General features: G+C 37.6%; 2 protein-coding genes across 2 annotated transcripts in view; one reads left to right on the plus strand and one right to left on the minus strand.

Annotated features, from left to right (window-relative positions):
- The first annotated feature begins 3,868 nt into the window (after positions 1–3,868).
- The window catches only part of LOC126368014 (ATP-binding cassette sub-family G member 1), a 44,526-nt gene continuing 33,327 nt past the window's right edge, over positions 3,869–15,067 (plus strand). The window contains exon 1 of the mRNA XM_050011860.1: positions 3,869–4,207. Coding sequence (XP_049867817.1) covers positions 3,976–4,207 — 232 coding nt within the window. The 5' untranslated portion in view covers positions 3,869–3,975. The remainder of the gene's footprint in view (positions 4,208–15,067) is intronic.
- LOC126368092 (protein YIPF6) overlaps positions 12,165–15,067 on the minus strand; it is a 93,811-nt gene continuing 90,908 nt past the window's right edge. Inside the window, exon 7 of the mRNA XM_050011977.1 lies at positions 12,165–12,242. The gene's annotated coding sequence lies outside the window, so the exon portion shown is untranslated. The remainder of the gene's footprint in view (positions 12,243–15,067) is intronic.

The following is a 15,067-nucleotide window of genomic DNA, read 5'->3' on the forward strand; positions in this document are numbered from 1 at the left end:
CGTCAACGACGTGTGCCCTTATGCGTGTGCCCGCATTCGGGCTGTATACTCGAGCATATCCCCCTCCGCACCGCGCCGCGCGCCGCATGCCAGGCCACGCCCTATCTTTTTGCTTGCTAACGCATGAGTTGCTTTGCGTTGACGCAGAATTAACATGTTCCCGTGGGAATTTTGAGAAAAAACGTATCCTATATTAATTACTCCCGTGATTGAAATGAATCTAATGATACCGCATACATATTTTTGTTGTTTAAAGGGAAATTTAGAAAAAATATTATTATGTCTTTATCCCGTGGGACTTTTATGATAAAATGTATCCTATGACACTCCCGTAATCAAGACAAATCTAACGATACCTCATACATCAAAATCCATCAAGCCGTTTAGGCTACAGGAGGTCACAAAGGAACAGACATACATACATACTTACATACACTCCCTCAACATTACCCTCTTTGGCAGTCGGGTAAAAAATATCGGAAATTCTTACCGTGGAAACCGAAATCCACGCGGACATAGTGGCGGGCGGCCGCTAGTACATAATAAGCCACTTTCAATAATCCTCAAGGAAGTATTACAAAGATAAATAGCAGCTGTTTTTTAAATACCTAAAAAGTGATTTACGAAAACGAAAGCTTTCTCAACTCCAAAGGACCAGGAAGGGAGGGAAGGAAGGGAGGGAAGGAAGGGAGGGAAGGAAGGGAGGAGGAGGATGACCACCCAATATTTATTATTTTCAAAGTTATTCTAAAATTCTTGCACGGCACAGTCAAACCGAAACCTTTTTTTAAGTGCTTATTGTGTACATTTGCCGCAAATGGCATTAACTACTGGGCTGGAAACTCATAACGAATCTGACAACCTTTTTTCGTAGACAAGGGTACGTTATATAAATGTTGTCACAAGTTGTTGATTTGTACCAGCAAATAAATAATAATATTATAATGAATCAGTAACGCATCCCAACGAGTGGGTCTTAGCATGAACATGGCAAAGACAAAAATTATGTCCAACGACCATGTCGCACCCACTCCAGTTCAGGTTGGGAACGTTACACTCGAAGTTGTAGACCAGTAAATTTACCTAGGACAAATAATCCAGTAAGGTAAGTCCAACTTCGAGAAAGAGATCTCTCGTCGGATCCAACTCGGATGGGCAGCGTTCGGGAAGCTGCGGAATATCTTCTCGTCCAAAATACCTCAGTGTCTCAAGACGAAAGTCTTTGATCAGTGCGTGTTGCCAGTGATGACTACGGCAGTGAGACGTGGCCGCTTACTATGGGTCTCGTTTTTTCCTGTGGTTATTAGTAATGCATTTCCAGTTCTGTCGGCCAGTCTCGTTATCCTCGTAAAATAAAAAAGGAATTCGAAAATGCAACAAAATGTAATAAAAGGAAAATATGCGTTCAAGGTTTGTACTGGAGTAGGTATTTATTGTTTTTTTTTTTTTTATTAAGAAGGCAGTAAATAAAACGACTAAGAATTTGTCGAAAAACAAAAGTTATCTTTATAAGATGAGTAATAATAAAAATCTTCCAAATCATTCTGTACATAAATTAATGACACTAGTAGCTACCTACCTATTGATGGGTAAGAACCCTCGGCGCTCCCCATTTGTCCGGCCAAGTAGTTAATGCAGAAAATCTACGATAAGTGACTAAAAAAATACCTAATAAATAACGGAAGAATATTTTAATAAATATAAATAATAATAAATAATAATAAATAATAAATTTGATTCCTGCTCGCGACTTGCGTTATTTACCAGGAGAATGGTATGGGTAAATTCGTTTTCACATGTTATAGATATTAATTAAATTGACTACCGCCATCTACATTATTTACTCTGTACTACTACCGTATGTGGTTTGAAGCGGTGGCTAGCAGGAGCTACCTTACTGGAACTACCTTATTATCTTAATGCAAATCGAATATCGTTGCTGTAGTTCCGAAAAACCTCAAGAGATGTCAGCACTTTAGTGTTTTTTTTATGTTCATCCGTCGTAATCAGAACAAAGAAAACCTTCAAACGTAACATTTAACTTTGTGAACTGAAAAATGACTAGGAAGATACTTTAGGGCACAATTTATAATTACGTACCTACTTAGTAGCTGTATTACTTATTTTTTATATTATATAGCTGGATATGTTGTTAATTACGTTTGACATGTAAAATGTTTTAGGTTCACCTGTGGTAGCTTTGTAATTGGCGTTTGTTTACACATATAAATATCTACTTTGTAAAAGAGGCTGTAAGCTACCCGAATAAAATAAAATAAAATGTACTAATGTACGAAAAGTGCTACAGCTGCTGAGTTGACCTGCCACTATAACATCGCCTTAGTAAAAACCATGTACAGTCATGAGCAATATCATGTGTACCCACTTTAGAACCCTGTCGAACTACTATATTTGGCATTTATTGAGACTTACGGTTTAATTTGTCAAAATAGTTAATGTGACATGGTTTCAAATTGTATACATATTAGTACTTGTGACCGTACGCATTTTTTTAAAGAAATACATTCGGATGTGATTTTTGTTAACAAAACCTCCCAATAGTCAAGCTAGTTTTAATCCAGGTAAAAATATGGTCTAAACTTTTATTCGGATTAAGTTTTGTTGTCAGTCACATCAGAGTCACGTGAGACATTTTAAAGCTGAACAAGAATAATAAAATGAACAGAGCTATGCGTACCTATAGATTAAAATATTAATCTGCTGAATGAAGTCTATGAACAAACAAGAGCACCCTCTATTTATAGGCGCTAAGATACGGCAAAGATTGTCTAGATCATACAGTTATCTGACATCATTATTGGTACTGTGAATGTGGTCACCCGGATTAAACCATATCTCACATAGTGAACGAGTGCCCTCTACACCGGTTCCCAGGTGGTATAGCCGAGCTCCATTGTGTGACGGATGCAGAAGAGACTTGGTTGAGGGACCTTAACACGTTCACGGTGTATGAACCATATATGAGGCAATAAAAAAACTCATACGTGCATGTCCTATATGTGGGGCATATTTTTTCATGCCATGGTATGTTTATGTACATAAATTCCAATGATTTTATCAAAAAATAAGATTGCACTTGAAAAGTTGATATCTGATTTTCAGTTTCACAGTGAACGTGTTAAACTAGATATGTATTATATGATCCACTAAGGATATTTTTTGCCACACGCAATAATAATAATAATAATGGTAGATAGCTACCGGTTACGATGATCTGTCTTGACGACATCTTCTGCTTGTCTCGTGTGTGTTATGAGATCAATGACGTTACCGATTACATCAACCCTGGTGTCAGGGTTACCTACTATTGAACCGCCACTTGCCTCTGATATGGAAACAACGACTACTACTTAGTTCCCATCCGAAGGCCCCGGGTTCCAATCCTGGTGGGGATAAATGCCTTCCGAAGCATGGATCATCTTACTTTCGGACAAACCATGCTGCTTAGGTAAGGAGAATTGTCTCGAGCATAATGTAGAAGTTCTTTGTTTCTTACATGAAACTTCATGAAAGATTGAGTCTAGGCTGATAAATTAAAGCCTGTGAATAAAAAAATACTTTTAGTAGGTATAACCTATTCAAAAAAGGAAAAACAAAACACACACCACCACATTACAAGAGTTCAATTTAAACGAATTGTCATCGACACGAAGGAAGAAAGGAAAACAAAACTGGCTGCAAGTAGGAATCCGCCTGCCTACCCCTGTAGAAATTCGTATATGAGCATGCGGTTATGTACGTATTTACGTATAAGACGTCTTGTTTAACAAATATCCATGTAAACGTCAGCTCGTTAAATTCAAACAAATACGGTGCAATTACTTACCGGGTGGAAAGACAAAGGGTTCGAACTTCTGATACTGATAGTCGAGTTGTGACCGCTGAGCTGCGCGCACGCATTCGGCGCCGCGACGTTACGCCGAACGCGCGCGATATCGAAATTTCAAATTCAGAATGATGCTAGCCGGAGCTCAGATCGTTGACAGCGGGAGTGTGGCCTATAGACACAATAATGGTGAGAGTGTCGTCCCTCCGTTGCCAACGTTGCCGGCGCCCGCGCAAGCCCCAGGACCCTCTTCCATTGCGCCGGTGCAGATGCAGGGCCTGGCCAGGGTGCCCACAAAAGAAGCCGTCGACATACAGTTCAGTAACATCACGTGTACTGTCAAACTTGGGATAAACAAGGGTGAGTTGATGATTTGTTTAATAGAGAACAATAAATAGCATAATAGATAATTATATCGATTTATTGACTGGTCAATCTCATCATAATTTTTTGCTGTCGAACAATATTAACTAGTTCACTGGAATTACAATTTATTTGTTCTCGTAGCACCTACAATAAACGCTTACGTTTCCTAATCGCTTATATCGTTACTTAGTTGTTTTCATTACCACGTTCAAAACGATAACAATTATAGTTATAGCTTATGTAAACACATGCAAACATATAACAGAATGGCGTGATTAGCTAATATGCTTTGGTTTAGCAACATTTTGTAGAGGACGAGTATTATTATAACTTTTCTGCGACTCTTTGAGCACCCTGTTAGGGATTATGGGCGTAAGGTTTGACCGCAGTGCCTGTATGTCTGCGACCCTTACGAGAACTACAATTTGAATTGAAAAGATACATATGTTCTTTTGTTTTATGTACGGTCACGAGCATTAATATGTATACACTTTGGTACCATGTCACATTAACTTTTTTGACAAATTGAACTGTACTTAAGTCGCACAAAATGTCAAATATGTTAGTGCGACAGAGTACTAAAGTGGGTACATTATATTGCTCATGACTGTACATGTCATACATCAGCGTTGACAGATTTTGTTTTTGCGAAGTCGGGATTCTGGAACTTTTTGAGTGAAAAGCGGGATTATTTCGTCGAAAGTAAAAAAAAGTATAAGTATAATAAAAAAAATGAATATTTATCTTTTTTTAACGTTTACGTGACAATAGATAGCAAAAATATCCATGGAAAAGGTTATTTTATAACGCCAAAATCGGGACGTCTGGTAACGCTGTCATAGGTACATGTTCTTTAGTTAAAGGATATTTTAAAGAAGCTGCATACGTTTAATTCAACGTCTTTAATTTTGATGAGCTTCTTGTATCGTGTGGGTTATGAGGTGGATTACCAACCCCATCAACCCTTAATTACTATTGAGCCGCCAAAGGCCCTGCCAATGGATCATGTAACGACTACTAACTTACATCAGTAAGTAGTAACCGGGACCAACGGCTTAACGAGTCTTCCGAAGCACGGATCATCTTTCTTTCGGACAATCAGGTGATTAGCCTGTAATGTCCTTTAACCAAACTAGGGATCACAAAGTGATTTTCGTGATGTGTCCCCACCCACAGCAATTCACCAAATTGGATATGTTCTTAAGGTTCAGGACGATCTACTCTGAACCGGCGTGCATATATGAAACGATAGTTGAATGTGAAGGAAGCGGGAGAAGTGTGTCCAGGATCGAAGCCAATGGCATTCATAGTGTCTGTTTACCCGTGTACGCGTGGTGTTTATGTATATATGTATGTAATTATTAGCGTTAATGGCCCATTAACTAACGTCGACCTCCTGCGACTGGTTATAAACGATTGAAAAGGAAACTATTACCGTTAGTACCATTTTATCACTTCATCTTATCCTACTCCGAGAATGATGGATAGTAGCAAAATCGGATGACGGGTATAGAGCGTAAGTTACCATACAGATAGTTCCAAGAAGGAGGGTTATCTGTTTGACTGCTATGTATTTATGTATGTATGTGTGTATGCAAGTCTGTTGCAATCTCACTTCCAAACCACCTGTCAGATTTTAACAAATGAGGTGTCACTAGAAGCGTCTTGATAGTCCGGTGGTTAAAGGCCATGTGACGTTACGTAAAAATCAATGTGACGCCTTCTTGGGGACATACACTGAAGACAAAAAAGATTTTTTTGTAAACTATTATATGTATTTTTTGTGTCTTTGTCAAGGTGAATTGCATCGTTCGTCTGGTTAGCAACTTTGAATTTGGACTTCATGCGATAATGACTTATATAACAAAAGAAGTACAATTTCGCTCACCTCAGTAAGTTTCATCAGGATGAATAAGTTTCATCCTTAATCTAGGTGCCAATATTCATCCAAATCAATTCAGATGTTTGATCATAAAAAGGACACGCTACTAGATACATAAATCAGTTGGAAAAGGCGACTCTGTATACAATATCTTACAGGGTGTTAGTGACATCGTAACGAAAACTTTGAGGGATGATTCAGACCATGATTCTGAGTTGATATCAAGTGGAATTTTCCGCCGCAAAAGTATGGAACTGAAAATTCCCTTAGAATCATGGTCTGAATCATCCCCCTCAGTATTCGTTAAGGTGTCACTAACACCCTGTATATTAGCTTTACCAATGTATCGCTTATCGTTAGAGAACTTTGACGATAAACCCAGCCATGCACATTCTTCGTGATTCTTTCGTCCCTGACCATACATAGAAACTGACCTATCTCTAACTGTAGTCTATTATTTATTTAGTAGTATATTCTTTTTATATGTAGAAAAAGCTATTGTTCTTTTTTCAAAAGTGTCTTTTGCCCAGACGTTTACTCTGCGCGTCTGTAATTTGCATTTATCACAAACAAACCGACAGCTCAGTGCCATTATCACCTTGTTCCAAATGCTACTTCATTAAAATATCTGACAAAACATTGTACGTACTTATGTTTTAACCCCTGATCTGTCGAGATACCAGACACAATAGATTTTACATTGCGCTCTGTGTAAATCTCTGTTCCGACATTCTAAGGGTTAATGCTCTAACTAAGATATATAGAGTACTTACCTACATCATAACGGTCTCCGTGGTCCAGTGGTTGAGCGTAGGGCTCACGATCCGGAGGCCCCGGGTTCGAATCCGGGTCACAAAAATCACTTTGTGATCCCTAGTTTGGTTAAGACATTACAGGCCCATACCTGATTATCCAAAAGTAAAATAATCTGTGCTTCGGAAGGCACGTTAAGCCGTTGGTCCCGGTTACTACTTACGATGTAAGTGAGTAATCGTTACATGAGCCATGTCCCCTGACATGGCCTTTGGCGGCTCAATAATAACCCTGACACCAAGGTTGATGAGGCTGGTATTCCACCTCACAATCCACACGATAAGAAGAAGAGACCTACGTCATAAGATGATTATCTCGGTCAAAATCCGCAATATCATTATGTGCCAAACATTAATGTACCTAAAATTATATTACTATAATAAAAAAAATATGTTGATGTCAAACGTCATGCGGTGTTCCAAGGGTTATCCAATAACTTCTTCCGTAAAGAAGCTCGGCTGGATGGACATTTTTCTCGATCTTGGTTTAAAAGTAACACAATTTAAAAGTACACCTTTCGTTGGATTTGCCCTTTTAACTATACTATCCCATGCTTTTTCCGTCTTCATAAAACAATACTGTTTATAACAGTTAAGTAGTAGCGGTTCTACCTCTAATTATATAAATATGAACTTTGATCGACTATTCGTTTGTAATGTTGTACGTCATCACCAACTTTATCAATATGTTCGATTCTGGCAATAGTTTATTAATTATAATTATGTTTTGTTTTTAAGATAAATATACTTTTGTTTTTTTTTTATTATTATAATCATTTTATTTTATTTATTAATTACTTACAATGTTTCCGTATTGTTACTAAGGTTTAAGATAATACTTAATAGGTATTAATAAAAATAATTAATAACATCAATATTCATATCTCATTCAATTTTAGATATTTTGTAGTTGTAACAGTACAGTTAATTATTCCCCTTTTATGGAAGTCAATAAGGCAAGTACATCTGTTGCGTATGGCCATATACCTATTATAATGTGAGTGTCAATGATTTTAATTATTTTTTTCTTTATTAAGGAAACAAACAGCTTACACAATAGATACTTAAAGATATAAACTTATAATTAATACCAATGATATAGGTATATGTTTTTTGCCGACCAACAAAGTGTTTATCTAACTATTTCATGGAAGCAAAACAAAAAATGAATAATGAAAATCCATTAAATGCTTAATATTAGGACTAATTGAATACTGTCTGTCACACTACGATTTCCAATATCCCAATTGAAGTAGTCAGAGGTACATCCATCGCAAGATGAACTAAGGACCTTTCTGTTAAACCAACGTGATAGATGGTGAGCCATATCGCAGTCTATAATGGTCGAGACAACTGTGTTAGTGAAAACTGCACAAAGGTGACTAAAAACTGACAAATATCGAAATCAGCGATAACATTTAATAATTGCCTTAGTGTCAGTTAATTCCTTTGTTATCTCACGGATACGATGACGATAAAAAAATGAGATATTTAGATACAGTCGCCAATAAAAATATGTTGATGTCAAACGTCGTGCGGTTTTCCAAAGGTTATTCAAGAACTTCTTTTCTAAACAAGTTCGGCTGGATGGACATTTTTCTCGATCTCGGTTTAAAAATAACACAATAAAATATCATATCAAATTTTAGCTCGATAAGCTTTCTCCTATTGTATCCTCCTATGTCCCCGGCAGTGATATTGTTTGCTTATGAATTTCTTAAAAAAATAATGTCTCAAACGCTGGAGCGACGGGGAGCGCCATTATCAAGTTCAAAATTCAAAATAATCGGAGTAGATCCAGGACTGATCTTAGAGTAGACACAATGACAATCGAATTTATTTATTTTAAAATTGGATCCTCTTCCGATTGATTACGGCTTCTCGCTCTGACCTTATACCAGAAGCACGTATACGTGAAGCATGTTAATAATTATAATTATATATGTATTATTATTGCGTATGGCAGACAAAAATTAAATATCCTGCGTGGATCATATATCCAGCTTAAGCTCCCCTTACCAAGTCTCTGCCGCACCTGTCACACAATGCAGCACGGCTATGCCACCTGGGAACCGGTGTAGAGGGCACTCTTTCACTATTTGAGATAGGGTTTGATCCGTGACCAAATTCACAGCCATTCATTCATTCATTCGTTATATATGTAAATAACTGTACTTGCCAACTACAAAGGCTCATATTATTATCACAAAATTAACCAAAGAGAAGAAATTAATATCACCATTTTTTAATAAATACTGTTGAAATATGTTTTTTTTTTTCATCTTAGCGGGAGTAGGTCCAATATATCCATGATAGATGACCCTTGAGGATGTTGATGACCCCTCTAAAATAAAAGGATGTTCTCAATTCGGATCCATTTGTCTCTATAGCACAACGTGGATGCATAATATTGGATATGGTTCTCAATTCTCATCATTAGTAAAATAAAAAAAAAAATTAAAGTAGTCGGAAAAGCAATTAACTCTCATTGCTTTACCAACTACGCATTTATTTTACTTTCTTTTTTTTTGTTGATAAAACTTTAGAGATTCAAGACAAGAGAAGTTCCACGCATTTATGGTGCTTATAACTAGGCCTCCGAAAAAAGTTGAACCGTATTGATTACCAGGTCATGTGTATATTATCTACTAACATATTGATGTTGATAATTTTTTAACGTAACTTATTGTAGATTTGCCGCAAATGGAATTAACTACTTGGTCGGACCCGGTACAAAATTTAAGATAACATGCCTGAGGGTGCCTAGTTAGGCACGAACCTCGGTTCAGGGCGTCGTGTGAGTGGATTATATTTGAAAGATTTAGTCGACCCTAGTGGGCGATAAGGGCTGGCTGAGGGAAATCGTCAACCATGCCGGCGGGGTCTGAGATAGTCCGTGAATCCTTAACTATCAATCAATACTTGCCTACTTACCAATAACAAATAAGCAAGCGGTGAACGTGTGTATTAGGCAGCTGGAGAGTTCAATCAAATTAATTAACAAATTAATAACCGCTTGTTTATTAAAGCAACGACTTTCGTGATCTAGTGGTTGAGCGTTGGGCTCACGATCCAGAGGTCCTGGGTTCTTCGTTTCCCAGTGGGGACATATTACAAAAAATCTTTGTGGTCCCTAGTTTGGTTAGGACATTACAGGCTGATCACCTGATTGTCTGAAAGTAAGATGAGCCGTGCTTCGGAAGGCACGTTAAGCCGTTGGTCTCGGTTAAAACTTACTGATGTAAGAAAGTAGTCGTTAAATGAGCCATGTCAGGGGCCTTTGGCGGCTCAATAGTAATCCTGACACCAGGGTTGAAGAGGTTGGTACTCCACTTCACAACTCACACGATAGAAGAAGAAAGGCAGCACCAGCGAGCTCTGACCTGGTGTGCGCGTGGAAAACGCAAAAGGGGGCGGCCCAAAGAGACCTGATGACGCTCGGTTGACATGTCACCTGATTGTGACATGTCATAGGAGCAAGCTACAGGAGCTGCAAAAGATCGCGAGTGGAAATCTGTTATTCGATCCCTACATCCCAACAAGAGATAAAAGGATTAGAAGAAGAAGAAATATTAAAGGCAGTCAGTACTGTATGTATGATTGTACGAGCTTATATTGAGAACCACTGACGGGATTTGTATGCGGTTTTTACTATTAATAATTTGCATTTATCTAAGACCGGTCATACGCCAATGCCAAGGAACCAGATGGGATAAGATCGGCGCCACGAATTGATGCGTGGAGAATTACCGTTTTATATGTAGTATTATTCTTTATATTCAATTCCAAGGTGTAGGGAAAACTGTCGCAATACCCGGTTGAGTGAGTAGTTTGTAAGTTTTATAAATCATGTTAGGTTATATCCGACCAACAAGTTGCTACTGCCTCCGTCACACTAATTGAGCTAGCCATTAGGTAAAATAACAAAACGTGATCTCCAGCTATATTAAAAGATTGTTATTGAACTTAGAACTTGCGATAAGTAAATGTGTTTGTAACACATTATCTTTGGTAAATAGAAATTGTTATTCTGACCCGATCAGAATGCGGAGGATCGTCACGGTGTGAATATGATAAACTTGCCAAGGACGAATATATAATGATGTAAATAAATATAATGCTTCCTTCGTAAATGGCTGACGAGAAATAGGTGGCATATACTTACTGTACACCTCTGCCTTCAGGAATACCGGCGTGATGAGTTGGTTCTAGAGGTTAATAAAAAAGGTGAATTTTAAGAAATTTAAAAATGATTAGCTCGCTACTGTTAGGGCGGGATTAATAAACTAACCTCAGCTTCGAGACTGCTCTCAAGATCGTGTCAATGTGAAAGTTCTCATATAAAAACAGGGACTTGAGCATGGTCTTGAGGGCAGCTCAGCTGAGATTAGTTTATTAATACCACTCTTGGATACAAAAGATTCTATCGACCTATTATCGACTGATACATCACTATGCATTAGCATAGTGTATGAACAAACAGTATCTTACGTACTTTGACAGATCTAATCAGATTTAATTGTTGTGTGTGTGTTGTGTTGTTGTGCTGTGTGTGTTGTTGTGTTGTTTATTTGAGACGATTGTAAAATGTTATCTTATTGAAATATAATTCCTTCTGTGTAATACTAGTTACATCAAATAGTGAATACGATTCAAATGTAGATGGGAGTATTTATCACCAATCTGTCGATACTATAATATTGTTATATTGTCTTGTAGAAATCTGATTGGAACTGGTTACAATAGTTTTTTAGCCATAATCAACGTGACCGTGAATAACTACTGACAAACAAACCACAAGTTTACATTGAAACATTAAAGTGCGAACATCGAAGACCTTGATGTCGCTATTATCAATCGCAAAAGGTTGTATTCACATAAAAAAACATACATAAACAGCCTATATACGTCCCACTGCTGGGCACAGGCCTCCCCTTAATCAACCGGAGGGGGTATGCAGCATACTGCACCACGCTGATCCAATGCAATGGAGGTGCTTTTACGGCTAATAGCCGGGACCAACGGCTTAACGTGCCCTCCGAAGCACGGAATCATTTTACAAAAAAAAAAGGGTTGAAGATTGTATTCAATGATGGTTCCCGGGAATGTTCTCAAAGTAGGAATGTTCCTGTTGTAAAAACTCTTTAATAGAAAGGAGACTGGCTGCTTCTCTTTTTCAAATTGTACTTTCTTGTACACTGATCATCATCATCATCATCAGCCGTATGACGCCCACTGCTGGGCATATGCCTCCCCCAAGGATCTCCACGACGATCGGTCCTGCGCTGCCCGCATCCAGCGGCTTCCCGCGACCTTCACCAGATCGTCGGTCCACCTTGTAGCGGACCTACCCACTGAGCGTCGTCCGACACGTGGTCGCCACTCCAGAACCTTTCCGCCCCATCGGCCATCGGTTCTCCTCGCTATGTGTTCTGCCCACTGCCACTTCAGCTTTGCAATTCTCCGAGCTATGTCGGTGACTTTAGTTCTCCTGCGGATCTCCTCATTTCTGATCTCATGTCTGATCATATTTGCCTAAAGGTCAGGTAATAAAGCTCTTTTTACAAAGTGTTGTCTTTTTATAAAGTTTCCAAAGTGGGAAAATTCCCAAGAACGGCATATCACTGGTTGTATTGGTGTGAATAATTTGAATGCTTTTTGAATAAACGGTTTCACTATGGATAATCGAATCAATATCGACATTTATGAGTTGTTAGATTGATTCGTGAATACCGACTAACACTATCCATACAACTGCACGATAGTGTATGTGTATGTAATAGTGTATGTTATATGATTATGTTATAGCCATAAGGCTATACACGATACCGTCTATAGACGATAAAGTCTAGATAGAGTCTAGCCCTAGAGTTATCCCGCTTTCACGGCGTCATCCGGTTACCTAATGTGAACATTTCACAGGTCATGTTACCTTAATTCTAAATATTGGTGCTAATTCCTGTAAATACTATCTAATTTTATTTTAAGTTATATCTGTCATTTTCTTATCCGCCGAAAAGGAAAGGGACGGGTAATCGACAAGCATAAAATTTATGGAACACACGTCAATTTTAAGCACAAATCTAAACCAACCGTCTAAAAATTTTACACCCGTCAATAACCCGACATAGTTAAGTAGACAGCACGACCAACGGATTGCATACCAGCGACGTACCTTTTGATTCGCCCGGGTTATTCATTCATTTACTCATTCTTCCTAAAATTAAGAGCCGTGAATCATCCGTCCCTTTCCTTTTTGACGGATATGAAAATGACGGATATAACTTAAAATAAAATTAGGCGATGTTTGCAGGAATCGGGGCCATTATATATTTTAAATAAATAAAATATTTAAGTACTTACTTATTTATTTGTAATTTTTGCCATACATTGTACAATATATTACCTACAATTTGCCAGAAAATATTATGTTATTATTTTTATTCAAAGGTCAAGGAAAAGAATGTCAGAGATTTTTAAGGACTCGTTGTTCAGTCGTGTGTTTTGACATGAGATGTGGTCTGTGTGCAATAACTTTACACCTTGTAAAACAACATTTTTACATAAATAATTTTGTAATAACCTAGGCTACCAGTCTGCCCATGACACGATATACGCAACACTGCATAACAGCTATCCTAAATCTTAGCTAACACGGCCAATATTTGCAGATAATTAAAGTAGTCGGAGAATATGCGCCTGCGTTGATCCGAGTCGAGGACGTCGGGTATCGACTTACACTAGACCGCAGATTCCATATTATATGTATATTCTTACTATACCCACTTATAAAAAAAAAAACTACTGGACCGTAAGGAGAGGCAAACACATACATGCATTCTGGTTATCATCTCGGGCATGTCGTATGCTGGAAAGAAAGAAAAAAGATAAAAGATAAAGAACCTCATATAAAAAAAAACTTTTTTATGTTACTTATTGTAGATTTGTCGGAAATGGCATTAATTACTTGGCCGGACAAATAGGGAGCGCTGACGGCTCTCACCTACTTTACGATTTGAGACAAAAGGCCTAAGTTGGGCGTTATAAAAAGAGTGCTAACCAAAAATCTAGATAGGCAGGGTTGGCTGGAAGCTGGAAGTGAACTCTTCTAGAGTTGACCCCACTTTGTCATTAGGTATCATGTTCTTATTTTTCTTGTATGCAATAAAGAGTATAATATGGGCAAAGGCAATACAAGTAAGTAATAATAGATGACATACCAGCTCAGTAAAAACAATAATCATGAAAACCAGTCTTTAAAACAAGAATTGTTTAAAGGAAAATATATGTAAAGTGCAAGCCAGGACTTAATCAGTTTTGTCTGGGTTTCGAAAGAAGCTTTTGACTTTTAAACTTACACAATGTACGATCACCAGTTAACGACTTCGTATCCATATCGGGATATAAGTAAGTAAGTTATTATTTTACGATTTCTACATGCATATACCGGGTGTTAGTGACATAGTAACGAAAACTTTAAGGAATATTCTGAGTTGATATCGACGAAAAATTCCACTTGTTATCAACTATCAAGTGATGCTAGTTAGCATAATCACTGTGTGTACTAAATTTTTGAAATAAATTAAAAAAAAAAAATACTCGGACACATGGTCTGTATCATCTCCCTCAGTATTTGTTACGATGTCACTAACAACCTATATACATAAACTCATGCCTATTTTCAAACGGGGCAAGCAAATTTTAAGATTTATTTAATAACGTACTTCATCATCACTAATTTAAGAACATTCTCCATGCTACTGTTTTAGAGAATAGAGCAGTGGTTTCCCTCTGGCCTTCCGCCCCGCAGTACTCTGTATCTTCTTCTATCAAAATCAAATCAAATCAATCAATTTATTTGCGAGAACACATAAAATACAAAAAAGGTGGTAAAATAATTTAAATAACAATGTTGTGATGTGTTCGGCCTGCATGCAGGCGTATAAATATACATAAAAAAATAAAAAATAAAGAAATGGTACATTGAAAGAAAAATATTGAAAATATACTTATTATTAAAAAAATTACAAAATTTAATTTTTTTTTTATTATTTTATCGTGTGGGTTGTGAGGTGATTTATAAACCTCATCAACCCTGGTGTCAGGGTTACTAATGAGCCGTCAAACGCCCCTGACATGACTCATATAACGACTACGTAC

This window comes from Pectinophora gossypiella, chromosome 7 (genome assembly GCF_024362695.1).
Source record: "Pectinophora gossypiella chromosome 7, ilPecGoss1.1, whole genome shotgun sequence".
NCBI classification, from domain to species: Eukaryota; Metazoa; Arthropoda; class Insecta; order Lepidoptera; family Gelechiidae; genus Pectinophora; species Pectinophora gossypiella.